This window comes from Catharus ustulatus, unplaced genomic scaffold, assembly GCF_009819885.2.
Source record: "Catharus ustulatus isolate bCatUst1 unplaced genomic scaffold, bCatUst1.pri.v2 scaffold_75_arrow_ctg1, whole genome shotgun sequence".
NCBI lineage: Eukaryota > Metazoa > Chordata > Aves > Passeriformes > Turdidae > Catharus > Catharus ustulatus.
This window is the reverse complement of record NW_024879545.1, coordinates 31082-59027: the sequence shown is the minus strand read 5'-3', so window position 1 is coordinate 59027 and position 27946 is coordinate 31082. Positions and strand designations below refer to the sequence as shown.

General features: G+C 49.8%; 1 protein-coding gene across 1 annotated transcript; it reads left to right on the top strand.

Annotated features, from left to right (window-relative positions):
* The first annotated feature begins 11 nt into the window (after positions 1-11).
* Positions 12-27946, top strand: LOC117011522 (golgin subfamily A member 6-like protein 6). The gene is made up of 12 exons (XM_033086946.2): positions 12-117; positions 5870-5917; positions 13358-13416; positions 14328-14384; positions 18100-18264; positions 19386-19553; positions 20677-20844; positions 21968-22135; positions 23259-23426; positions 24549-24716; positions 25837-26004; positions 27129-27946. The coding sequence occupies exons 2-12, from the start codon at positions 5886-5888 to the stop codon at positions 27146-27148; spliced, it is 1341 nt and encodes a 446-aa protein (XP_032942837.1). The 5' UTR covers positions 12-117; positions 5870-5885; the 3' UTR covers positions 27149-27946.

Genomic DNA, 27946 nt, shown 5'->3' with positions numbered 1-27946 from the left:
GTGACGTCACCGCGGCCCGGCGGCGCACGGAAGTGAACGTGCCCGCGGGAGCGCTGCGGGAGAGAATTGCTGGGGATCCCAGCAGACCCTGCCGGACCCCCTGGGACCACTCTGCAGGTACAGCAAGGGTTGCGGAACCGGGGGAACCCAGAAATGGGCGGGCTCTGGTGGCGTCCAAGGGTGAAGGAAACGGAGCCGCGAGGAAAGGAAAGGGGAGTGCAGGGACTGGGAGGGGGGTCATGGGGGGTCCAGGGTGTCCCTGTGCCCAGGAAAGAGGAGTCCAGGGGTCTGTGGTGTTAAGAAAGCGGGGTCTGGTGGCTGGGAAGGGCAGAAAGGGGGTTCAGGGGATCCTAGGGTCAAGGAAAAGGGGTCTTAGGTCTGGGAGATTGAGGGATGGCCGGAAAGGGAGTGCAGTGGTTGTTGGTGCAGGATAAGGGGGTGCGGGGGCGTCTCGGAGCCCTGGATGGGGACTCAGGAGGGTCCCGGTCCTGGATATGGGCATGCAGTGGGGTCTCGGTGCGCAGCAATGGGGGTCCAGGTGATCCTGGTGGCCGGATAAGGAGCTCCCAGTGCCAGGAATGGGGGTTCCGGGTGGTTCCCGTATCTGGGAATTGGAGTTCGAGGGGGTTCTTTTCCTTGGAATGGAGATTCAGGGGTTCCCGGTGCCGGACAAGGTAGTTCAGGAAGGTCCCAGTGCTCAGGAATGGTGGTTCAGCGAGTCCCAGTGGCGGGGAGGGGATGCAGGGGGGTCCCATATACAGAAGTGGAGGTTCAGGGGCTGCTGGTTTTGGCTAACGGGGTGCAGAGGGTCCCAGTGCCGGCGAAGGGGGGTTTTTGGTGGTTCCCCTGCCCAGGAATGGGGGTCAAGGTGTCCTGCTGCTGGGGTCCCGCTCACCCCTCCTCACCCCTCCGGGGACCCCCCAAGAGCCCCGGGATTGCCAGGAGTGTCCCCAGACCCAGTGCTGCTCTGCTGCGGCCCTGCCCAGCCCTGCTGGTGCTGAAAGTGGCCAGAAAATCAACTTCCTAACACAATTTGTGCCATTAGAAGGCAGGAATTCTTTATCTGCACAGGACACACAGAGGATATCTCCTTATTCTGTGTGTGAGGTGACCCTTTACAACAAGGTATTTATCCATCATAATAATACATATTCATTACAATGTGCTTCTACTCTAACACATAAACATCACCTTCCTAGAACTCATTTGCATGCATTTGCCTCTTATGGTCCTGGATGGTCTTCTCAAGGGGCCTCTGGTGGCTGTGCTCACTGGATGCTTTGAGATTAAAGGTGACCTTTCCTTGAACATCTTCTTTGGGCTTGTGCTGTTGCTTCCTGTTACATAAATTGCCAAAAAACCCACAGTAGTTCTCTTTATCTTTTTCTCCACTGGTTCCAGCCATGTTTGTCATCCTGTGTGCACACCTTTACATCCTTATATCTATTTTGTCAATTCATCTTTAAGCTCCATCAAGTAACTTCCGGGGAGCCGAAAATTTCTATCCTCTATGTCATTTGTCATGTCCTTCCTTCTCTTGAGACCGTGTCTATCTTTAGACAAGTCTCAATACTCTGTTTTCCAGCACAAAGTGTCACAACCTCTCTAACATGGAATCATAACACACCAAGGGCAATGATTACAGTGACTGTCACACATGCATTTCACAGCAGCCTCCAATTTGGCAGCCATGAAGCCAGTCCTACCAAGAATTTTCTTCTTTCTGCCACTCTTCTTCTACTTCTTCTATCAAGGTGATCCTGATTGTTGGATTTCATACCCATCTCTGACAGAACTGCAACATTCCTGTCCTATAACATCACAGGTTCCTCCTTGGCCAGCAAGCAGATAATCCAAGGCCACGCAGTTCTGTAGAGCCTCCATTTGTGTTTGTTGGAGCTCATTGGATGTGCTATTGGATATTTTAATAGCATCATTTCCTACTTCTCCTAATAATCAATGTAGCTCATTCATGTAAACTCCACAGGACAAGGCAGTGCAAATGAGGCACAGGATGAACCAGAGTCTTTGGCTTTCTGAGACCAAAGGCACTCTTTGGGAGGAACATGTTCCTTTGGCCCTAACTCTTCCTGGTGGTTGTTGCTGAAGAACCCTCAAGGAAGGCACCAACACTGCCTGGAAACAGGACCCAAACAATCCTTTAGGAAGCCATTTACAGGCAATGTCTCTGCACACCCAGCAGCTCCCACTGCCACTACCAAAGGTCTGATTTCCCAGTGTGGGCTGCTGATGGATCCAGGGCTCCTCCCTCTGCTCCTGTTGTGTCCCCAGTGCCTTTGGGCCAGAGGAGTTTCTCAGTGACCCTGCAGCTGGGAGTGCTGTAACACTGACCCTGAGCAGCTCCAGCACCCTGAGTTCTGTTGACACTGCGAGTGATGGTAAAGCACAGAAATCCTTTCACATTGTGGCCTCTAACTCTAACAGGGTTTGGTTTCTACTGAAGGGAAATATTAGCGAAGCCTGTAAAACTGGTAATTGTATTCCTTTGTTCCACAGCACAGTTGTCTGTAACTGTTCATGCACTGGCTCCATTACGAGCCAGAGCTCATTGACAGAGTTCTGGCCACCCCACAGGGTGGGCTGTCCAAGAGAATCCCATTCCTCCCAATGTTACTTGGAACACATCCAGCAATTATTATATTGAGTGTTTTGGCTGCTTTGATCTTCCAATTTTCACGACTAATCCCTTGGTGAAACTCTAGAGGTGTCTTTGGCAAACAAAGATTTTGGTTGACTCTCAAGATGCAACTTACAGACAAAAGTAGTACTTTGGTGACAAGGTTATTAATTCTTTTCTCTCAATCTCATTTGGGTTAGGAACAATAATTCTGTTCTCCACAGAGCTGACACCTGTTGAATTCCAGAATGATGCTCCCCAGGTCCTTTACTGCTCAGCTTTACCACGCTGTCTGTGGCTGACAAGGCTTGGTGGGGTCCTTTCCCCTCTGGCTGGAGAGGGGCCGGGTCCCAGTCCCTGAGGGCACCCAGGCTCCTGGATGGAATTCCTGTGCTGCTGTGTCCAGTCCTGTCAATAGGGCCAAATGTAAAGCAGCTTATAGAGGCTTATTTTTTCTCTGCCCCTGGGTTGGATCCTAATTCTCAACAAAGTTATTGAGGGTGCTTGCACCCACGTCAGTGAGGGTTCTTAACAGATTTTACAACTCATTGTACAGCTCATCCTTTCTCCCTTTCCCCTGGCTTGTGGCTGGTATGGAGTATGTAAATCCCAATGAATTCCCAAGGCCTTGCTAACTTGTCCCACTGTTCTTGCTCTAAAATTAGGCCCTCTGTCTGATGACATTCCTAGAGAACTCCAAAGCACTGAATTACTTGATTTAGCAACACTGTCACTACTTCTTTTCCATATTGGTGCAACAGGAAAATGCTTCAGGCCACCCAGAAAAGGTATCCACTCAAACTAAAAGATATTTACAGGTCTCTTTATGTGGAAGTTCTTTAAAGTCAATTTGCCAGAAGTCTCCAGGGCAGTTGCTAGATTTGATCGCCCCTATCACCACTTAATTTCCAGTATTTGGGTTATTGATTTTATGTGCCACACTTTTGAATCTTTGAATATAGAATTTTGGCCATGTTGGAGCTAGTTACTCTCTTTCTTAAGTGTTTCAACGATTTTTCTGCATTCCGAAGTGTAAATTAATGTTCTCTGTCTACTGTTTCTCTCAAAATTGCTGTAGGAACTATTACTTGTCCAGTGGGGAGGACTGCCCATCCACCAGGATGAAATCTAGAATTTAATGCTTCAATTAACTGACAGTCTCTTGCACCATATTCTGGCTGACTGCCTGGTAGACTAACTTCTCGTTGTGGAACCAAAACGTGGATGCCTCTTTAGACAGCCTGTCAGCCAAGTCATTTCTCTATTTTGTCCCTATTTTACTTGTCTGGTGTGTTCTACAGTGCAGAATTGCAACTTCAGCTGGTTTTTGTACTGCTTCCAGCATATGTAATATTTGTGCCCTGTGTTGGATTGACAATACCTTGTGCTGATAACAAACCTCTCTCTCCAGATTTCTCCATGGGCAAGCACTACACCAAAAGTGAACTTAGAATCCATCCAGATCTCTCTCTCTTTCTCTCTCTCTTTCTCTCTCTCTTTCTCTCTCTCTTTCTCTCTCTCTTTCTCTCTCTCTTTCTCTCTCTCTTTCTCTCTCTCTTTCTCTCTCTCTTTCTCTCTCTCTTTCTCTCTCTCTTTCTCTCTCTCTTTCTCCCTCTCTTTCTCCCTCTCTTTCTCTCCCTCTCTTTCTCCCTCTCTTTCTCCCTCTCTTTCTCTCTCTCTTTCTCTCTCTCTTTCTCTCTCTCTCTCTCTCTCCCTCTCTTTCTCTCTCTCTTTCTCTCTCTCTCTCTCTCTCTCTCTCTCTCTCTCTCTTTCTCTCTCTCTTTCTCTCTCTCTTTCTCTCTCTCTTTCTCTCTCTCTTTCTCTCTCTCTTTCTCTCTCTCTTTCTCTCTCTCTTTCTCTCTCTCTTTCTCTCTCTCTTTCTCTCTCTCTCTCTTTCTCTCTCTTTCTCTCTCTGCTAGAGCAACTGGTTCAGCCTTCTGTGCTGAAACACCTGATAAGAGAGCCTTAGATGGGCAGTTTTTAAACATCCACACCAAGGCTGGACTAGTAATTCAAAATTAATGGTCCACCAGTTAGTAATTCTGAGAAAGGCAAGCAACTCTTTTACAGCTCATGAGTTATGCCCGAATGTGCTTTGACCTCAGAGAATGTCCAAACTCAGAAAGGTCACACAGTCTTCTTCACCATTTGAGCCTTCACCCTTGATACCTTGTGATTCCTAATGCTGGAAAGTTTAACAATTCAACAGTCACGTCTCTGCACTGTTCTTTAGTTTTAGTGACTATCAGGATATCAACAACAAATTGTAACTCAGTCCCTTGCAGATTAAAGGTTCCTTCAATTCCTTTGCCAATTATTTCCCAGAAACTGTGGGAGAATTTTTAAATCCTTGTGGTAACACAGTCCTGTCTGTGTATTCTCCTACTGAAATGTGAAGAATTCCTGGCTGTCAAGGCCTAGAGGCGTGCAGAAAAAGATATATAAATCTATTACAATGAACCATTCCAAATTTTCATTTAGTGTGGTTAAAAGTGCATATGGGTTAGCTCCCTTACTGTTTTATTAATTGCTATTAAGTCTTGTACTGACACATAATCTTTACCATTAGTATTTTGTATCTTTGACTGACAGAATTGGGGGATTATATTTAGGCTCACATTCCATCAATAATCTGTACCTTGAAAATTTGTTGATGACAGGCAATAAGCCTTTTCAGCTTTCCAGTTTTAATGGATATTGGTTTTGTTTTACCGCTCTTGTGTCTGATTTTAGTTTGATTCTCAGAGGCTCCTCTTTTTTAATTTTCCAGCAATCCCAATGGCCCACACAGTGGGGATTACTGCCTCCTTAATTTTCTTTGGGATCAGTTCAGATTGGGAAGTCAGTTCCTGTAACAGAAAAAATTGAAGCTTCCACATATTTAGGCTCAGGGACTTTAATGTGAATGTCCCCTTCCCAATACTTGATTACATTCAATTTTTCCAGTAAATTTCCTCCTAAAAAAAAGTTTTGGAGAGTTAGGCAAATACAAAAAATGATGGGCTCTCCGTAATTTTCCCAGTTTGAATGTCATTGGATTGAAAAAGGGGCACATTTCACAAGTCCCAGTGGCACTGACAGTTGTGATGAATCATCACTTAACTTCCCTTGCAGGCTGTTTAACACCAAATAACCAGCTCCTGTGTCTGTCAAAAATTCCAGTTTTCCACTTCCCAGTGTGGCTGTTGCCACAGGCTCTGCTGGGGATGAAACCTCTGCTCCCCTCCACAGGTACCCAGCCATTGCCATGAGGGGGTTTGGAGAAGTCTTGGATTTTAGGTGAGGACACTCCTGCTTCCTTTCTACAATATGGGCATTGATTTGTTCCCAGTCTTCCTAATGAAGGTTGAGGAATTGAACCTTTTCCTCTACCACGAGACCCCCCTGCTCCCTGGGGGCAGGAGTCCTTTGCTGATTTCTTCTGTAACTGCTGTTATTTTCTGTGTAGTCACCTCCTGCTGGTTTTTTCCATTCTCTGTGTACTGCCCCTACCAGATTGTTCACCTATATCAAACCATCTGTTTCCTGGATTTCCTGTAATTTTATTCAAATATCATCAGGGACTGTACAATGCAAATAGGAGCCAGGCAACTCCTACCTTCCCCCTGAACCTTCTCTTCTCTTTACTGCTTTCTTGTCTGTGCCTGCAGCTGGCCTTCTTAGCCCTCTATGCATTGGACTTTACAAATGCATTTAAACCTGCTTCCTTGTGACAATCTAATTACAATAATTTCACGAATACAAGCCGCACGGACTATAAGCCGCATCTCTGGGTGTTGGCACTTATTTAGTTCTTTGTCCATGAATAAGCCACACCTGAGTATAAGCCGCTCTGTTGTTCGCTGCGAGGACCCGCGTGCAACAAAGTTGCCAAATAGTAACAGAACCGCGGCATGGCGAGGTTTACTGGCTCAACTAAGGCTGTGCAGGCTCGGCCCGCTAGGGGCTGCTGACGGGGCCAGGTGGCCCAGCTCGGTGGGGCCGCTCGGCGGCCCGGCACTGCCCCGCGGCGGCGGGCAGGGACGGAGCCTGCCTGCTCCTGCCGCAGCGGGCGGGGACAGGAGCCCCCCGCTTACCCCCCAGGCTGCAGGGATGGCAGCAGGGCCCCCCCGTCTCTCCCCCGGGCTGCGGCAGAGGAGGGAAGGAGGGAACTCTCCCGCCTCTCCCCGCTCTCCTTGCTGCCTGCAGGGAGCCAGGCTCCACCTGCGGTGCAACAGAGTAACACTTTGTAACAACTGCGAAATGCCGGCTTTTACTGGCAAGTTGCTTGACTCAGCACCTCAGTTTCCACTTCTGGGGGTGGAAATGTCAGAAAATTATTCACATATTAGCCGCTCCTGAGTATTAGCCACATTTCTGGTGTGGGAGCAAAATTTTAGTCAAAATGATGTGGCTTGTATTCATGAAATTACTGTACTTAGAGCAGACACGTCCCATGCTACTCATAGAACAACAAAATTTAATAGTTTTGTCGTTATTTTCCTTCTCTAAAGCCTAACAGAAGTATCCAAAGGTGTTAAATGAGTACCACAATCCTTTTGCTGTTCAGGGTGATTTCTCAAAGTGACAAACATTTCCGTGTACATCACTTCATCTGATTTTGTTCTTGATGCAAGAATAACATCACTCGTAACAGAATGTTACAGCACCACCACCCACTGCTCACTGTCACCTTCCCCAGCCCATTCCATCACTCCATCTTTCCAGAGGCTGGTCCATCTCAGGGGATGTCCTAAATCTATTCAGTGCCTGCTTCTTGGCCAAGTGTCTGTAAGTTTGTTTTGGAAGTGCCCTCCCTTGTGTGACTCCATTCTTTCTGCACTGCTGTGTCCCCAGAACTTGTTTTCCAGGCCCAGGACAGCCTCCCAGGCAGTGACATGGCACACAGGGTATGTTTGCAGTCATCCAGTGGTTGTTTTCACCACCACAGGCTCACAGCCCTTGCTGTGGTGGGTTTGGGATACAGTCAATCTGCCAGGCCTACCCATACTTGTATTCCAGCCCTTGTGAGCAAAACCCTCCCTCAAGAGATTTTTGATTTGGGAGGTCAAAATTCTTTAATTTGATATTTCTGAGCGCAAATCCTCCCTAAATGTGTGTTTCTCAGCTCCAAATCTCTCTAAATTGCTGTTTCTGAGTGCAGAATACCCCTAAATTGCTTTCTATGAGACTCAGAGCTCCTTAAGTTTTTTTCCTGCAGCCAAAACCCTTTCAAAATCAGTGTTCTAGAGCCACAGAGTCCCCCAAAATTATTTTGTTCAGCTCCAAAGCTCCTCACATCACTATCACAGCACCCAAGCTAATGAAGTGGAGGCTTTCTAAGCAGTGAAGTTCCCAAAATCAGTGTTCCAAAGCCCTCATGCCCCCAACTCAAGCCACGTGCCCTGTTTGCCATCAGAGCGTGGGGTTCACTCCCAGTGCTCCCAGTCCCCTCCCAGTGCATTCCCTGGGATGCCTCCAGGAGCAGGGACTGGCCACTGGCTGTGCTCATTTCCCACCCACCCCTGTCCAAGGAGCAGCCCCCGCCCAGTCAGAGCATTTCCGCTTTCAGCCAAGGCATTTATAGGAAATCAGTGTAGAACCAGGAAGGGGAGGTGCTGGGGGGAGGAGGGAGCCGCCCGTGGGGGTGGGAATGCCAGCAGGCAGATGAGATACAACGGGACAAACCCCTACAGTACTCTCACCCTGGTGCTTGCACCCCGGTGCTCACACCCCCAGCGTGGAGCTGCTCATTTTCCACCTTGTCCAGGTAAGCTCCAGCCCCCTGCTCCCTTGTTTCCCCATGGATTGTTCCTTCTGCTCCAGAAACTGATGTTTCTGAACCCAAAAGCTCCCTAAATCACTGGTTTGGAGCTCCAAAACTCTCTAAATGGAGACTACAGAACCCAAAAGCTCCCTAAATCACTGGTTTGGAGCTCCAAAACTCTCTAAATGGAGACTACAGAACCCAAAATCTGCTTAAATTGGTTTTTTTTTGGAGCCCGAAAGCTCTTTAAATCGCTCTTTCTGATCTGAAAACATGCCCAAATCACTCTCCCTGATTCCTAAAGCTCCTGATGTCATTTTTTCTCAGCCTTGAACTCGCCCAGTCAGGGTTTCTTAGGCCTGTGTGTCCCTAAGTTGGTGTTTAAGAGCCCCAGATCGGCGTTTAATGCTCCCAAAATCAGTATTTCTGAACCCAAATGCTGTTTCAGGTCCCAAAAACTCCCCAGGTGGATGTTTCTGAGCCCCAGTGCTCCTGAAACTTCTGCATTGTCAGCTGACAAGTTCCCCAAGAGTGCCTTGAAGTGGTATTGCTGAGCCCTAAAGTATCCTAAATTGTTGCTTTTGAGGCCAGAGTCTCTGGACATTGATTTTCCTGAGACCCAAACTCATTAAATTGGTGTTTCTGAGCCCTGAAGCTCTCCAAGTTGCTTTTCCTGACCCCCAAAGCTTCCTGACATCCCTTTTTGAGCACTGTAGTTCCTTAAACATGTGTTTCTGGGCCCAAGAGCTCCCTAAATTGGAATTTTGAGCTGGAAAGCTGCCTAGATGGGACTTCCTGAGGCCAAAAGTTCCCCAAATCAGTGGTTTTGAGCCAAATGCTCTCTAGATTGGTGTTTTTCAAGCCAAATGCTGCCTAAAGTTTGAGCTTGTTCAGAGCCCCCAGATCTCTCTAAATCTGTGCTTGGGAGCCCAAATCTCCCTAAATCACTATTTCTGAGTCCCAAAGCTCCCAAACTTGCAGTTTCTTTGCCCAAATGCTCCTGAATGGGAGTTTCTGAACCCCTAACAACCCAAGATTGCTGATTTTGAGCTCAGAAGCTGCTACTTTTTTTTTTTTTTTTTTTTTTTTTTTTTTTTTTTTTTTTGTCTGAGCCAAAAACATCCCTAAATGATTTGGAAGGCTGTGCCTTAGTGCTGGTGGAATGCAGTGGGAGGGGAGAAGCTCTGCCAGAGGGAGTGTCAAGGAGGATGAGGATGGGAGGTGTGAAGTGCAGCTGGCATACTTGGAGATCCTCAACAAGATGGGCACAGGTTAAATTGATTTGTGTGAGTGAGCAGTCGAGGGGTCAGAAAGAGAGGACACTGTCTTGGCAGGTTAGAAACTCCTTGATCATCAAGGAGAGTTGGCAGAAGAGCTCTGGGGGTAACCTGGAGGGGTCTCCTGGCCAGTGAGCAGGTTCCCATGGGGAATGGCAACTGCCCTGGTATTCAGGGCCAGGCAAAGCCAAGGGTTCCAGCAGCCTGGGAGATCTTGGAATGATGGCTCAGCAGAGCTGCCTGGGAGGGGAATAGGGAGATGCTCACGGGGACCTGGTCCTGGTCCACAAGGATGAGCTGGTCAGGAATGTGCTCAGCAGTGCCAGCCTGGGCTGCCACAACCGGGAAAGAGTGGGGTCCTGGGCACCAAGGGGCAGGGACTGAGGCCAGCAGCAAAGCAAGCCAACAGCACCCTGGGCTGTGTGAGCAGGAACACAGCCAGGTAAGGGTTTGACCCCCCTGTCCAGCACATTTACACCACACCTGCCCAGGGAGGGGGGGGCTGTGCCGGGCAGGAACCACTGCTCTGGTGGGTCACTGGGGTGGAAATCCCCCAGCTGTCCTTGAAGTGCTGGTGGGATTTGCCTAAAAATATCAGTGTCTGCACAACAAACCTACAACAAAAGTGTGACTGCTCTGCTGCAGATATTTCTGTTTGGGCAATCTGCAGCTGCAGTTGCCCCTCTGGGCAAGGCCAAGGAATCACTGCTGGCAATATCCAGCAGTGACAGCCCCTCCTCACAAGACTTCATGGCAGTGAGCACTCCCTGGGCTGGGCACTGCTGAGACCCCTCAAGTTCTGTGTGCAGTTCTGCCAGAGAGAATGGAATGGGAAAAGGACGCTGCTCCCTGGACCTTCCTGGTGCCTTCACTAGGCTTTGGTGAGGCTTGAAGGAGCCCAGCTGCCCTCCAGAGCCCCCAGGGCTTTCTTTGTCTTATGCTTCATCAAGGCCCAGCTGTGCTGCAGAGTGTGGGGGCCAGTCAAGAACAGTTCTTGGGAGACCATAAAGTCAATATTTGATAGAATTCCCATTCAAAGTCCATTGTCACTTCCCTCCTACAGTTGACAGACACCAATCCAGTTCCTAATTCATTCCTACAAAGAAAAAAAATCTCAATTCAGGCCTTATTTATTTATTTATTTATTTATTTATTCTGTTAGCAAAAATTGTTGCTGTGACCCTGGCTACCCATTTGCTTTGAGCAAATTAAAGCCTAAGTAGCATATTGATTAACACAGCATTAATTACATTATGGCCAATTGTTTGTTTCTTTGATCCTGGCTGATTATATAAATGCTTAGTCTGAATATATAATGAATAATTATTTCATAGAGTGAGTATAACTTAGCAATCTAGCATATAAAAATTAAATCAATAGCTCACCTGAGCACCCCAGACAAAGCATAATGAGATTTCACCTCCACTCATACAGCCCTCCTGGATTTAGCTCAAATACTGGCATTAATGTTGTATAAGACTCTGCATAATTCAGAATATCTAAGTTAATGGGGCTCTGTTGGCAGACCAGACTCTGTTGGTCTCTGGCCAGCAGAGACAACACTGACAATGCAGAAGGTAGAATTTCTTCATTTTTCTTCTCTTTTTTTTTTCTGGCAGTACTTTTTCTTTCTGCACTCTTCCCCTCTTCCTGCATTTGCTTTTTCCTTCTGCTCCCCTCCTCTCTTTCCCCTTCCTTTCCTTTTTTCTCCTCAAAGCTTCAGCTTTGGCTCAGGATTGCAGATGTGGCCCTGCATAAATTAATTTCACTGTCTAAACCTGCTGTCAGGGCTCCTAAATATGAGAGACAGACAAAGAGACACAGAGAGAACAATTTGTGTCTGACTGTGAGAAGTGGGGTGCCCCATTCCTGAGAGCACAACCATCTTTCCATGAGTGGTGATCTGAGCTAAATGTCTGTGTTCATAATAGCAGAGGCACATTCAGGACAGCTCCACGTGCACATCATCTATTCATTGTTACTGCTGAAGAAGCCATCACTCTATTGCTCTGCTTTCAGGAGAAAGCCCCTCAAATATTGAGCATTTTATGCTGTTTATATTCTTCCCTTCCTTTCAGACCAGAGCAAAATAGGAAAAGGTAGCGGGAGTAAATAGAGCTGGGTTCAATCCTGGGCTGAACCTGTGGGACAGCCATGGGCCTTGGCCTGTGACTTCTCTTGGGCCCCTGCTGGCATTTCTCTATTTACAGTCCTCAGTGGAGCTCTTTTCCTCACCTGGGCCTATACTCACCTTGAATACCAGGAAAGCTTTCTTGACATGCAGCAGCTTTTGGCAGGGGTTCCTTAATTCAGTCCAGGTCCTCCTCCTTCCCTGGAATGTGGCCCTTGGCAGAGAAAACCAAAATTCAGGAGGAGCAGACAGCTCAGGGAAATGGAGTGCAAGAAAGAGAGGGAGAGCAAAGCACGGCAGCGAGCTGTGCCCTGAGCAGACCTTTCCTCACTCCTGAGCAGTCCCTGCTTCTGCCTTCACCCCATCATTGCTGCTCTGATGGATGTGGTCAGAAGGGACAGGTGGCTTTGCTGGAAGGGTGAGCAAGGTCATGCTTTCTGCAGCCAGCTCTGCAGACCAGGATGTTAAGGAAACTTCCCAGTCTGGCCATTCCAGAGGTGCTCTGGCCATCACAGTCCAGCCACCAGAGGTGTTCAGTGCTGGGACCAGAGCCCCTCCCCAGCAGTGGCTCCAGTGCCCCGATGGGCCCTGCTGGACTCGCCATAGCCCCACTCCCACCCTCAGCCCCTGTGCCCTCCCTGGTTCCAGCCCAGGTTTCCCACAACATTCTCAGATGTCTGGTTCCATAAAGCCATTTACTCCCAGGTCAGTAACACAGGAACAGCCTGAGCTGTTCCTCCAACAAAAGAACCCCCCAGTTTTATCCCCTCACAGTCTGCATGCCCAAGGCTCAAGTCTGCCTCTTCCTCCCGAGCTCTCAGCTCCTGCTGGGTCTCTCGGTGTTCCTTCCCCAGCTGTGCCAGTGCTCTTGTTGCCCTTTGTTGTGCTTTGTTGGCACATGGATGCTTGTCTTGGGCTCCCACCTGGAGCTCAACTTGCATCTGGCACTGCAGCTGCCCCCAGCCACCTGCACCAGGTGTGTTCCCAACCAGGAGGAGGGGAGGGTGGGAGTGAGGTGGTTTGTTTTGTCTTTGTTGCTTGGCTTGCTGCTCTTTTGGGAATTGCTGAGAAAGCAAAGCAATCGTCCCCAAGTTGAGTCTGGTTTGCCCATGAGGGCACCAGGTGAGGGATGTCCCAGGTTTTATGTGAGCTCTTCTGTCTTATTTTTATCTCCTGTCCGGTTGAGGAGGGGGAGTGAGAGAAGTTTGGTGGGCATCTGGCAGCCAGCCAAGGTAAATTGTCCTTTCTCCACAGAAAGCTATTTATTTATAGCTGGTCGGGATAACCTCCAGGATATGAGTCTGAAAGAATGGAAAGTGGTCCCTTACGTCTGTGGAAAATTGTGGCTGGGGTTGAACACCAGGTTCTGCACTCTGCAAAAGCAGAAGGTCTAAATTTTGACCAAGGCAGATCATGTGTGTGTCTGTGAGAATTCTCAGAGATCCGTGGCAGACAAGCTGGGTGGAGAGATGGGAGAACAGCAGAACATCTTATCAACTGTTTTATCTTCTCTAGTCCTGTGCCCACCACAGAGACTTTTTCCCCTCTTTTCCCTTGCATTGCAGAGTGAACCAAGAGAAAAGGTCAAGGGAGATGAGAAACATGGGCATACCTGAAACGCTTGGTAAGAGCTGTATTACTACTATGTAGACAGTGCTGGAAGGGAAAACAAGTAGATTTTAAAATCCTGAGTAGATCAGAGGTTTGAGTAGTATAAGGGATATCAGTGTTCCAAATAAGCTCTTCAATGTATTTTTAAAATCCTTAGGGAAATATCATAGTGAAACTTCCTCTTTTTAATTTTTAATTTTTCTTTTTCTTCTCATGTCAACCTAATGGCCCCAAAAAAGGAGTTCATGGCAGGATTGGCCTCCAAGGAGGCCAATTTGAGTCCCTAAGTAAGAGTGGACTCATGTATCCCATTGCTCTTGTCTGTGGCCATCCGTGGGAACCCTGGGAAGGAATGTGTTATCCCTGAGAGAAGTGAGGCCAGAGGAGGTCTCTCCCCTGAGCACGTTGCCTGCAGAACCCCTCCCAGAGCACAGCAGAAGGCCTGGCCTTTGGGGTGGGATCAGTTTGGTCAGAGGGGTGACCTTCTTTGACCAGAGAGAAACATCTACTCTAGCAGGGGGTGTTGCTAAGCACGGCTTTGAGGATCAGACTGAAATGAATGTGCCAAGGGACAGTGAGGGGACCTGGGAGGTTCCTCTCCACTCCTGGAGTGTGAGGCAGAAGAGTCTCACCCTCTCGAGGGTGGCTGTGCTCAGGTGGGGCTGAGGCACCTGTGTGGTGCCTGAGTGCTGTGGCAGCTGAGGCAGCTGAGGCAGCTTCCTGGCCCAGGAGAGCCTCAGTGGCCCCGAGGGTCAGGAACCCCCCAGCACTGCTGTGGGGCTCCTGGTCCACAGGACTTCGTGGCTCCTGGGCCATGTGGGAAGTGTTCTGCCCCTGAACATGCTCAGTGCAGTCCTAGAGTTCCTTGGGGAAAGGCGCTTGTTAAATGTCCTGATTTTCTTTTCATATGTACTTATGGTACAGTAGGTGCAGTAGCTGCCTCTGTGGCTGAGATAGGTCTGGAATTGTTCAAGGAATTTGGTAAGTTTGTTGCATCCCATTGCTCTTGTCTGTGGCCATCCTTAGGAGCGGATGGGATGGGATGGGATGGGATGGGATGGGATGGGATGGGATGGGATGGGATGGGATGGGATGGGATGGGATAGGATGGGATGGGATTAAATGGAACGGCATGGGATGGGATGGGATGGGATGGGATGGGATGGGATGGGATGGGATGGGATGGGATGGGATGGGATGGGATGGGATGGGATAGGATGGGATGGGATTAAATGGAACGGCATGGGATGGGATGGGATGGGATGGGATGGGATGGGATGGGATGGGATGGGATAGGATGGGATGGGATTAAATGGAACGGCATGGGATGGGATGGGATGGGATGGGATGGGATGGGATGGGGTTAGATGGAACAGCATGGGATGGGATGGGATGGGATGGGATGGGATGGGATGGGATGGGATGGGATGGGATGGGATGGGATGGGATGGGATGTGTTATCCCTGAGGGAAGCAAGGCCAGTGGAGGTTTCTTCCCCGAGAACACAGCAGAAGGCCTGGCCTTTGGGGTGGGATCAGTTTGGTCAGAGGGATGACCTTTTTTGACTAGAGACACATCCTACTCTAGCAGGGGCTGTTCCTCACAATTGATAGCTATTTCAAAGGCATAGCACATCCCTTCTGGGATTTCCTGTCCTTTCTTTAAGGAAGAATCTTATCCTGGGCTTAGCTACAGGGACAAAAGGCAGAAGCCTTTCTGTGCAGCTCAGTGCCAGTCCTTGCCCACACTACCTGGAAACAGCCTGCCAAGCAAGGAGATCCAGAGGTCTGTCATGCAGTCAGATCAAACAGTCCCACTGTCCATAAATTCCCATTTCCAAAGGCCTCCAGCCAGTCCTTTTGTATACTGCCCTTCCCCGTGCCTTTTCCCATCCAGTCCTCATGCAGGACCCCAGGATCCCAGGGTGCAGAGATATTCCAGCAGTGGGCTTTTCCCAGCACGGACAAGGACAGCCTGGCCTCTGCTGGATCCCACCCCCTGGATTCTAAGGGCAGCTGTCCTCCTGCCCCTGCTCTTGCCAGCTGGGTGCTGGCAGGGGAATGTAATTTCTTCAAGGAACACTTGGAATTTAGTGTGACCTGGGCTCTCCACCGTGTCCAGACATTTGGGCTGTGAGGAGGCAATGGGATTCCTCCCAGTATTCCTCACCAGCAGCACAGGAGCTCCAAGTCCATGCTCAGCAGTGCTCTCAGTGGTGCCAAAACTCCTTATAACTGGAAAAAGCTGTTAGAGAAAAAGTCTCCATGTGAGGAAGAAAACTGGGGATACACTAGGGAGGCCAAGGCTCCTTCCCCAAGCAAACTCCTGTTGCAATAGGATTTGAAAGCAAGGGTCATAGTAAGTGGTACCCACAGGTGCATCAGCCTGTGAATTCCACATCTCTGGGATGAGTGGAATTTTTCCAAGGCAGCTGAATTAGAAAAGATGATCTTAAGAGGTCTGGAGCAAACAAATTGGTAAACAGGCAGAACATGAGGGAACTAAGGCTTAGATATTTGTTTCTCCTCTGAATAAAGAAATAAAGAAAAAAAAAAAAAACAAAAAAAAGAATTCATTTCTGGATTGCACCAGAACTAAGAAGAGATCCTCAAGAACAGAATTTAAAAAGAAGATATGAGCATGGGTCGTTTTCTGCTCAAGGGAGAAATGTCAGTTTCCCACTGACACCAATGTTTTTCTAAAAGAAGGAGAGAGAGGAAGAAGACCACAAAGGACCTGAAATCCAAGATGGGGAAGCATTTCCAGAACCTCAGGAATAAAATGGGGGCCCTGCATGAAGATTTCAAAAAATTGAAGGTCCACACTGTCCTAGTTTGGAGGACAGGTGTCTGCTGAGAAAGGCAGGAGCCTCTTTTTGAAATGGAGAATGTAAACCCCCCTCCCTCCAAATTATTATAATTTTGAAATCAAGGGGCTCTCAAGCAAAGATATGGGAATTAGGAATAACAGTTCTTTACTAGGGAAATTAAAAAAGAAATACAGTATTACAAAGAAACAGAACCCAAGCCCTGACAAAGTCAGAGTACAACCTGACACCCTGTCAGGCAGGGTGTTGGCAGCAGTCCCATTAAATGGTGGCTGCAGTCCTTTTTCAGTGACAGATGTGATTCAGTTGAAGCAGTGCTCCTGTAGAAGGTGTGGTTTCCTTCTGGAGGTCCAGTGGTGATGTGGAGAAATACGGTTTTCCTCTGGAGTCCAGTGGAGAAAGGGGCAACCTTCGTGTCCCAAAAGCTCTGTTTTTATCTTGGTGAGAAATGTTGGGCCCTTCCCCCTGGCTGGAGCAACTTCCAATGGGATGCAGTAATTTTATCAGTCACACAATGGACTTAATGGGCAATTAGCAGAAAATGACTCGCTGGAGGGAGGATGGGGTGTGAAAAGATAAAGAACACGGCTCCCCCTGGTTTTAATGGATGGCCCATTAGCAGAATATCTCCCAGGGAGATCAGGATCATTGCCCCTACCCTCAACAAATGGTGATTAAATAGATACCTTTTATCACACCCTGTATCGTAAACTAAGACACACACCGTATGAGCTTCAGAGTCTTAGTGAAGAACCAAGGTGAGCAGGGCCATTGCCAATTAGACTTTTATCCATGTGAAAGCAGAAGCTGCTCTACAGGCCAAGCACCCTGTGAGCTCATCCTGCTCAGCTCCTCAGAGGCCATGGGCAGGAACAGTCCTTCCATGGGGAACAGCTTCTGTGGTCCATGGCACTGAAACACCTCCATGCTGCAGTGTTCTCTGCAGGTGCAGGTGCTCAAAGTACCTCTTGTGTCCCTCATCTTTGCAGAGGGTGTGTGCTGGGAGTTCTCATTGCCTGATCCTTGCTAAGGATCCCCCTTGAAGTCCTGTTCCCATCTCTCTCCCTTTCCCCACTGCCCTTCTTGTGCTCCCCCAGTGCTGGTGCCATGCTGGGGCCCGTGTGAGATCAGCCTTGTTTCCCTGCTGATGCTGAGCAGGGAGAGGAGGTTCCCTGAGCAGAGGCTGGCCGTGTCTGTGAGCGCAGGGCCTGCGGAGAGCAGCTGTGCCTGCAGGAGCTGGTGCTGGGCAGGGAAGGAGTCAGCTGGGGCACAGACTGCAGTGTGGTCTGGCTGGCCCCAGCCTGTGGCCCTGGGCCTGGCTCAGGCTGGACACAGAGTGTGTTGGGAGCAGCCTCTTGCCCCAGGGCAGGGAAAGCTGAGGAAGGATTGGCCTTCCCTGACCCTAGGGTCTGTTCTTGCTGCAGCTGCAGCCATCAAAGCCATGGCAAGGAGCAGCCCAGAGCAGCCAGGGAAAGCCCTGGAATTCCTGCTGCCTCAAGCCATTGTGGCCTTAGAATTAAGGCTTTTCAAAGCTGGAACTCTATTTCTTGGGCTGCAGAAAGCACCAATGGAAGGTTGAAATGAGCTGAAAACTTGCTTTCCATTTCTTGTACCCACTCTTCTGAAAATCTGAGGGTAAAGGGAAGACTATTTCCAGATTGTGGCTTCACAGCCAAACCTAACTGCTGTGAATTGAGGATTTCTAAGGGGGAATGCAGAAGGAAAAAACCACCCACAGGAGAGACCTAAGGACAGGCCCTGTGTCAGGGACTTTAAATCAGATTCTATAGGCATGCCTGTGTCAGAGAGCTGGTCTTTTGCTCATAGAGGAAACATCACTGGCCCAGTGACATTGTTCTTTCTTCACAGGAATGAAGAAGAAGAAGGAATATGCATGTGCCCTGGAATCCAGGTTGACGATAGACCACCAGCTCTACCGCAGAGTTGAAACTCTGGAAAAAGATTTCCAAAAAGGTCTGGACAACATAAACCATGAGCTTAAGTATGTCAGAGCAGAGCTGCAGAACAACCAAGGTAAGAGGGCCATTGCCAATTAGACTTTCATCCATGTGAAAGCAGAAGCTGCTCTCCAAGATAAGCAACCTGTGAGCTCATCCTGCTCAGCTCCTCAAAAGCCATGGGGAGGGACAGTCCTTCCATGGGGAACAGCTTCTGTGGTCGATGGCACTGAAACACCTCCATGCTAAAGTGTTCTCTGCAGGTGCAGGTGCTCAAAGTCCCTCTTGTGTCCATCATCTTTGCAGAGGGTGTGTGCTGGGAGTTCTCTCATTGCCTGATCCTTGCTAAGAGTCCCCCTTGCAGTGCTGTTCCCATCTCTCTCCCTTTCCCCACTGCCCTTCTGGTGCTCCCCCAGTGCTGGTGCCATGCTGGGGCCCGTGTGAGATCAGCCTTGTTTCCCTGCTGATGCTGAGCAGGGAGAGGAGGTTCCCTGAGCAGAGGCTGGCCGTGTCTGTGAGCGCAGGGCCTGTGGAGAGCAGCTGTGCCTGCAGGAGCTGGTGCTGGGCAGGGAAGGAGTCAGCTGGGGCACAGACTGCAGTGTGGCCTGGCTGGCCCCAGCCTGTGGCCCTGGGCCTGGCTCAGGCTGGACACAGAGTGTGTTGGGAACAGCCTCTTGCCCCAGGTCAGGGAAAGCTGAGGAAGGATTGGCCTTCCCTGACCCTAGGGTCTGTTCTTGCTGCAGCTGCAGCCATCAAAGCCATGGTAAGGAGCAGCCCAGAGCAGCCAGGGAAAGCCCTGGAATTGCTGTTCCATCAAGCCATTGTGGTTTTAGAACTAAGTCTTTGATCCACTTATCAATGGAGGAGCTCTTTTTATTAAGCTGCAGAAAATACAAATGAAAGGTTGAAATTGGATGAAAATTTTTTCTGTGTTTCTTGTCCCCTCCCTGGTAGTTGTCTGAGGGTAAAAGAAAATCCATTTTCAGATTGTGCCTTCATGGCCAAACGGAACTATTGTGAGGTGAAGATTTCTAAGGGGGAAGGAGAAAGGGAAAAACACCGACAGGAGAGACCTGAGCAGAGACCCTGTGTCAGGGAGTTTAAATCAGATCCTATGGGTATGCCTGTGTCAGAGAGCTGGTCTTTTGGTCAAGGAGGAAACATCAGTGGCCCAGTGATATTGTTCTTGCTTCACAGGAAAGAACGAGGAGGATATTCCATTGATCCCAGAAACATTGTTGAAGAAGAACAAGCAAGAGTTATCAGAAAAAATCAAGACTGTGAAAGATGATGTAGAGCAAAGTAAGGAGGACATAAATCATAAGCTTCAGAAACTCAGAGATGAGCTGGAGGAGGAGAACCAAGGTGAGCAGATTGCATTGCCATGCAGATTTTCACCCATTTGAAGGCAGAAGCTGCTCTACAGGCCAAGTACCCTGTGAACTCATCCTGCTCAGCTCCTCAGAGGCCATGGGGAGGGACAGTCCTTCCATGGGGAACAGCTTCTGTGGTCCATGGCACTGAAACACCTCCATGCTGAAGTGTTCTCTGCAGGTGCAGGTGCTCAAAGTCCCTCTTGTGTCCCTCATCTTTGCAGAGGGCGTGTGCTGGGAGTTCTCTCATTGCCTGATCCTTGCTAATGATCCCCCTTGAAGTCCTGTTCCCATCTCTCTCCCTTTCCCCACTGCCCTTCCGGTGCTGCCCCACTGCTGGTGCCATGCTGGGGCCCGTGTGAGATCAGCCTTGTTTCCCTGCTGATGCTGAGCAGGGAGAGGAGGTTCCCTGAGGAGAGGCTGGCCGTGTCTGTGAGCGCAGGGCCTGCGGAGAGCAGCTGTGCCTGCAGGAGCTGGTGCTGGGCAGGGAAGGAGTCAGCTGGGGCACAGACTGCAGTGTGGTCTGGCTGGCCCCAGCCTGTGGCCCTGGGCCTGGCTCAGGCTGGACACAGAGTGTGTTGGGAGCAGCCTCTTGCCCCAGGTCAGGGAAAGCTGAGGAAGGATTGGCCTTCCCCCACCCTGGGGCCTGTTATTGCTGCAGCTGCAGCCAGCAAAGCCATGGCAAGGAGCAGCCCAGAGCAGCCAGGGAAAGCCCTGGAATTCCTGCTGCCTCAAGCCATTGTGGGCTAAGAATAGAACCTGTGGTCCATTTTTGAAAGCTGGAGCTCTATTTTATGGGCTGCCGAAAAAACAAATGAAAGGTTGAAATGGGATGAAAATTTTTTCTGTGTTTCTTGTCCCCTCCCTGGGAGACGTCTGAGGGTAAAAGAAAAACCATTTTCAGATTGTGCCTTCATGACCAAACAGAACTATTGTGAGGTGAGGGTTTCTAAGGGGGAAGGAGAAATGGAAAAAAAGCCACAGGAGAGACCTGTGGAGAGACCCTGTGTCAGGGAGTTTAAATCGGATCCTATGGGCATGCCTGTGTCAGAGAGCTTTTCTCCTCATCCAGGAGGAAACATCAGTGACCCAGTGACTTCGTTCTTTCTTCACAGGAATGAAGAAGGAGAAAGAGCGTGCATGGGCCCTGGAATCCAGGTTGAAGAGGAAAATGCGGCAGTTTTCCAGAAGAACCGAAACTCTGCAAGAAGATGTAGAGGAATGGCCAGAGACCATAATGCTTGAGCTTCAGGTTCGCGGAGGAGTGCTGAAGAACATGAAAGGTGAGTAGGGCCGTTGCCATGCAGACTTTCACCCATCTGAAGGCAGAAGCTGCTCTACAGGCCAAGCACCCTGTGAACTCATCCTGCTCAGCTCCTCAGAGGCCATGGGCAGGGACAGTCCTTCCATGAGGAACAGCTTCTGTGGTCCATGGCACTGAAACACCTCCATGCTGCAGTGTTCTCTGCAGGTGCAGGTGCTCAAAGTACCTCTTGTGTCCCTCATCTTTGCAGAGGGTGTGTGCTGGGAGTTCTCTCATTGCCTGATCCTTGCTAAGGGTTCCCCCTTGCAGTGCTGTTCCCATCTCTCTCCCTTTCCCCACTACCCTTCTGGTACTCCCCCACTGCTGATGCCATGCTGGGGCCCGTGTGAGATCAGCCTTGTTTCCCTGCTGATGCTGAGCAGGGAGAGGAGGTTCCCTCAGCAGAGGCTGGCCGTGACTGTGAGCGCAGGGCCTGCGGAGAGCAGCTGTGCCTGCAGGAGCTGGTGCTGGGCAGGGAAGGAGTCAGCTGGGGCACAGACTGCAGTGTGGCCTGGCTGGCCCCAGCCTGTGGCCCTGGGCCTGGCTCAGGCTGGACACAGAGTGTGTTGGGAGCAGCCTCTTGCCCCAGGTCAGGGAAAGCTGAGGAAGGATTGGCCTTCCGTGGCCCTGGGGTCTGTTCTTGCTGCAGCTGCAACCATCAAAGCCATGGCAAGGAGCAGCCCAGAGCAGGCCAGGGAAAACCATGGAATTCCTGCTGCCTCAAGCCATTGTGATTTTAGAACTAAGTCTTTGATCCACTTATCAATGGAGGAGCTCTATTTATTAAGCTGCAGAAAAAACAAATGAAAGGTTGAAATTGGATGAAAATTTTTTCTGTGTTTCTTGTCCCCTCCATGGTAGACATCTGAGGGTAAAGGGAAAACCATTTCCAGATTGTGCCTTCATGGCCAAACGGAATTCCTGTGAGGTGAGGATGTTAAAGGGTGAAGATGGAAGGAAAACACACCCACAGCAGACCCCTGAGCAGGGACCTTGTGTCAGGGAGTTTAAAACAGGTTCTCTGAGTATGCCTCTTCAGATAGCAGTTCCCCTGTTCAAGGAGGAAACATCAGTGGCCCAGTGACATTGTTCTTTCTTCACAGGAATGAAGAAGGAGGATATTGCATCGGCCCTGGAAACATTGTTGAAGAAGAATAAGCAAGAGTTCTCCCAAAAAATTGAGACTCTGAAAGAAGATGTAGAGGATTGTATGGAGGCCATAAATCATGACCTTCACATTCTCAGAGATGATCTGGAGGAGAAGAAACAAGGTGAGCAGATTGCATTGCCATGCAGATTTTCACCCATTTGAAGGCAGAAGCTGCTCTACAGGCCAAGTACCCTGTGAACTCATCCTGCTCAGCTCCTCAGAGGCCATGGGCAGGAACAGTCCTTCCATCGGGAACAGCTTCTGTGGTCCATGGCACTGAAACACCTCCATGCTGCAGTGTTCTCTGCAGGTGCAGGTGCTCAAAGTTCCTCTTGTGTCCCTCATCTTTGCAGAGGGTGTGTGCTGGGAGTTCTCTCATTGCCTGATCCTTGCTAAGGATCCCCCTTGCAGTCCTGTTCCCATCTCTCTCCCTTTCCCCACTGCCCTTCTGGTGCTCCCCCAGTGCTGGTGCCATGCTGGGGCCCGTGTGAGATCAGCCTTGTTTCCCTGCTGATGCTGAGCAGGGAGAGGAGGTTCCCTCAGCAGAGGCTGGCCGTGTCTGTGAGCGCAGGGCCTGTGGAGAGCAGCTGTGCCTGCAGGAGCTGGTGCTGGGCAGGGAAGGAGTCAGCTGGGGCACAGACTGCAGTGTGGCCTGGCTGGCCCCAGCCTGTGGCCCTGGGCCTGGCTCAGGCTGGACACAGAGTGTGTTGGATACAGCCTCTTGCCCCAGGTCAGGGAAAGCTGAGGAAGGATTGGCCTTCCCTGACCCTGGGGTCTGTTCTTGCTGCAGCTCCAGCCAGCAAAGCCATGGCAAGGAGCAGCCCAGAGCAGCCAGGGAAAGCCCTGGAATTCCTGCTGCCTCAAACCATTGTGGACTAAAAATAGAACCTGTGGTCCATTTTTCAAGGCTGGAGCTCTGTTTATTGGGCTGCAGAGAATACAAATGAAAGATTGAAATGGGATGAAAATTTTTTCTGTGTTTCTTGTCCCCTCCCTGGTAGTCGTCTGAGGGTAAAAGGAAAACAATTTCCAGATTGTGCCTTCATGGCCAAACAGAACTTTTGTGAGGTGAGGATTTCTAACGGGGAAGAAGGGAGGAAAAAACACCCACAGGAGAGACCTGAGCAGAGACCCTGTGTCAGGGAGTTTAAATCAGATCCTATGGGTATGCCTGTGTCAGAGAGCTGGTCTTTTGGTCAAGGAGGAAACATCAGTGGCCCAGTGATATTGTTCTTGCTTCACAGGAAAGAACGAGGAGGATATTCCATTGATCCCAGAAACATTGTTGAAGAAGAACAAGCAAGAGTTATCAGAAAAAATTGAGACTCTGAAAGAAGATGTAGAAGATTGTATGGAGGCCATAAATCATGAGCTTCAGAACATCAGAGATGAGCTGGAGGAGGAGAACCAAGGTGAGCAGATTGCATTGCCATGCAGATTTTCACCCATTTGAAGGCAGAAGCTGCTCTACAGGCCAAGCACCCTGTGAGCTCATCCTGCTCAGCTCCTCAGAAGCCATGGGGAGGGACAGTCCTTCCATCGGGAACAGCTTCTGTGGTCCATGGCACTGAAACACCTCCATGCTGAAGTGTTCTCTGCAGGTGCAGGTGCTCAAAGTCCCTCTTGTGTCCCTCATCTTTGCAGAGGGTGTGTGCTGGGAGTTCTCTCATTGCCTGATCCTTGCTAATGATCCCCCTTGAAGTCCTGTTCCCATCTCTCTCCCTTTCCCCACTGCCCTTCTGGTGCTGCCCCACTGCTGATGCCATGCTGGGGCCCGTGTGAGATCAGCCTTGTTTCCCTGCTGATGCTGAGCAGGGAGAGGAGGTTCCCTGAGGAGAGGCTGGCCGTGTCTGTGAGCGCAGGGCCTGCGGAGAGCAGCTGTGCCTGCAGGAGCTGGTGCTGGGCAGGGAAGGAGTCAGCTGGGGCACAGACTGCAGTGTGGTCTGGCTGGCCCCAGCCTGTGGCCCTGGGCCTGGCTCAGGCTGGACACAGAGTGTGTTGGATACAGCCTCTTGCCCCAGGTCAGGGAAAGCTGAGGAAGGATTGGCCTTCCCCCACCCTGGGGCCTGTTATTGCTGCAGCTGCAGCCAGCAAAGCCATGGTAAGGAGCAGCCCAGAGCAGCCAGGGAAAGCCCTGGAATTCCTGCTGCCTCAAGCCATTGTGGGCTAAGAATAGAACCTGTGGTCCATTTTTGAAAGCTGGAGCTCTATTTTATGGGCTGCCGAAAAAACAAATGAAAGGTTGAAATGGGATGAAAATTTTTTCTGTGTTTCTTGTCCCCTCCCTGGGAGACGTCTGAGGGTAAAAGTAAAACCATTTCCAGATTGTGCCTTCATGGCCAAACAGAACTATTGTGAGGTGAGGGTTTCTAAGAGGGAAGGAGAAATGGCAAAAAGCCACAGGAGAGACCTGAGGAGAGACCCTGTGTCAGGGAGTTTAAATCGGATCCTATGGGCATGCCTGTGTCAGAGAGCTTTTCTCCTCATCCAGGAGGAAACATCAGTGGCCCAGTGACTTCATTCTTTCTTCACAGGAATGAAGAAGGAGAAGGAGCGTGCATGGGCCCTGGAATCCAGGTTGAAGAGGAAAATGCGGCAGTTTTCCAGAAGAACCGAAACTCTGCAAGAAGATGTAGAGGAATGGCCAGAGACCATAATGCTTGAGCTTCAGGTTCGCGGAGGAGTGCTGAAGAACATGAAAGGTGAGCAGGGCCGTTGCCATGCAGACTTTCACCCATCTGAAGGCAGAAGCTGCTCTACAGGCCAAGCACCCTGTGAACTCATCCTGCTCAGCTCCTCAGAGGCCATGGGCAGGGACAGTCCTTCCATGAGGAGCAGCTTCTGTGGTCCATGGCACTGAAACACCTCCATGCTGCAGTGTTCTCTGCAGGTGCTCAAAGTCCCTCTTGTGTCCCTCATCCTTGCAGAGGGTGTGTGCTGGGAGTTCTCTCATTGCCTGATCCTTGCTAAGGGTTCCCCCTTGCAGTGCTGTTCCCATCTCTCTCCCTTTCCCCACTGCCCTTCTGGTGCTCCCCCAGTGCTGGTGCCATGCTGGGGCCTGTGTGAGATCAGCCTTGTTTCCCTGCTGATGCTGAGCAGGGAGAGGAGGTTCCCTCAGCAGAGGCTGGCCGTGTCTGTGAGCGCAGGGCCTGTGGAGAGCAGCTGTGCCTGCAGGAGCTGGTGCTGGGCAGGGAAGGAGTCAGCTGGGGCACAGACTGCAGTGTGGCCTGGCTGGCCCCAGCCTGTGGCCCTGGGCCTGGCTCAGGCTGGACACAAGAGTGTGTTGGGAACAGCCTCTTGCCCCAGGGCAGGGAAAGCTGAGGAAGGATTGGCCTTCCCTGACCCTGGGGTCTGTTCTTGCTGCAGCTGCAGCCAGCAAAGCCATGGCAAGGAGCAGCCCAGAGCAGCCAGGGAAAGCCCTGGAATTCCTGCTGCCTCAAACCATTGTGGACTAAGAATAGAACCTGTGGTCCATTTTTGAATGCTGGAGCTCTATTTTATGGGCTGCCGAAAAAACAAATGAAAGGTTGAAATGGGATGAAAATTTTTTCTGTGTTTCTTGTCCCCTCCCTTGCAGACATCTGAGTGTAAAGTGAAAAGCATTTCTAGATTGTTCCTTCATACCCAAATGGAAATCTTGTGAGGTGAGGATTTCTAAGGGGGAAGGAGGAAGGGAAAGAAAAACCCACAGGAGAGACCTGAGCAGAGAATCTTTGTCAGGGAGTTTAAATCAGATCCTATGGGCATGCCTGTGTCAGATGGGTGGTGTCCTCGTCCAGGAGGAAACATCAGTTGTCCATTGACATTGTTCTTTTTTCACAGGAATGAAGAAGGAAGATATTGCATTAGCCCTGGAAAACATGTTAAAGAAGGGCAAGCGAGAATTCTCCCAAAAAATTGAGACTCTGAAAGAAGATGTAGAGGATTGTATGGAGGCCATAAATCATGAGCTTCACATTCTCAGAGATGATCTGGAGGAGAAGAAACAAGGTGAGCAGATTGCATTGCCATGCAGATTTTCACCCATTTGAAGGCAGAAGCTGCTCTACAGGCCAAGCACCCTGTGAACTCATCCTGCTCAGCTCCTCAGAGGCCATGGGCAGGAACAGTCCTTCCATCGGGAACAGCTTCTGTGGTCCATGGCACTGAAACACCTCCATGCTGCAGTGTTCTCTGCAGGTGCAGGTGCTCAAAGTCCCTCTTGTGTCCCTCATCTTTGCAGAGGGTGTGTGCTGGGAGTTCTCTCAATGCCAGAGACTTGCTAAGCATTCCCCTTGCAGTCCTGTTCCCATCTCTCTCCCTTTCCCCACTGCCCTTCTGGTGCTGCCCCACTGCTGATGCCATGCTGGGGCCCGTGTGAGATCAGCCTTGTTTCCCTGCTGATGCTGAGCAGGGAGAGGAGGTTCCCTCAGCAGAGGCTGGCCGTGTCTGTGAGCGCAGGGCCTGTGGAGAGCAGCTGTGCCTGCAGGAGCTGGTGCTGGGCAGGGGAAGGAGTCAGCTGGGGCACAGACTGCAGTGTGGCCTGGCTGGCCCCAGCCTGTGGCCCTGGGCCTGGCTCAGGCTGGACACAGAGTGTGTTGGGAACAGCCTCTTGCCCCAGGGCAGGGAAAGCTGAGGAAGGATTGGCCTTCCCCCACCCTGGGGCCTGTTCTTGCTGCAGCTGCAGCCAGCAAAGCCATGGCAAGGAGCAGCCCAGAGCAGCCATGGAAAGCCCTGGAATTCCTGCTGCCTCAAGCCATTGTGGACTAAGAATTAAGCCTGTGGCCTACTTTTCAAAACTGGAGCTCTATTTCTTGGGCTGCCAAAAGCACAAATGAAAGGTTAAAAAGTGATTAAATTTCCTTTGCATTTCTTGTCCCCTCCCTGCTAAAAGTCTGAGGGTAAAGGGAAAACCATTTACAGGTTGTGCCTTCGTGGCCAAATGGATATCCTGTGAGGTGGAGATTTCTAACGGGGAAGAAGGGAGGAAAAAACCACCCACAGGAGAGCCCTGAGTAGAGACCCTGTGTCAAGGAGGTTAAATCAGATGCTTTGGGCACACTTCTGTCAGATAGCTGGTGTCCTGCTCATAGAGGAAACATCCCTGGCCTAATGACATCGTTCTTTCTTCACAGGAAAGATGGAGGGGGAGTGAATAAGCCCTTGCGGGAACAGAGGACTTCTGGACAGCAATTCCATATGACTATGCAGAAGCCGATTTATTGTTTGCTTTTAATTGTATTTATACATTCTAAAACTACTTTTCACATGATCACACCTATTTTGATTGGTGCCTCTATCTTTTCCACATGCTGTGCACAAGTGTTACAGGTAAAATGATTGGTTGAAATCCAGAGCATCAATGCCCAGCTTTATCTTGGCTCTTCTATTTTTTGTATTCTGTTTTTCAGCTTCTTCTCTTCCAGTTTAGCACAATTTATGTTTCAGTAGCCTTGAAGAGTTACAGAAAGTTTGATTGACTGCAGAAAAGCACCAAAAAATGGCTCCCTCCAGTGTACCTGTTATAAACAATAGTCTAAAGTAAAACTGTCGAAAAACAGCTAAATATAGTTTGGCTGGTGCACTTGATACAGATTATGGCCTAGATGGTTCAGATACATTGCTACAAGCCCTGAAATGCAGCATGGAAATGATAGTCCTGGAGCTTTTTCCCTGAATTCAAACTATGGTAGTTTGGAAGGGGCTGACAGCTGTTCTGTGAACCAGAGTTAACTGATAAGATTTACTTCTGAAAGCAATTTTACCAAGGCCATTGGCATGGAGATGGAGAAGAGAAGAAGAAGAAGATGTGAAAGTTATTTGAAAACAGTGGTGGAGACTCCTTTGTACCAATGAGGATTGTGTTGATCAATTGTAGCCAATGAATAAAGTGTAAACTTTGTGTAGTGCGTAAAACACAGCATGCTGTTGTAATAAACAGAAAGTATCCTTC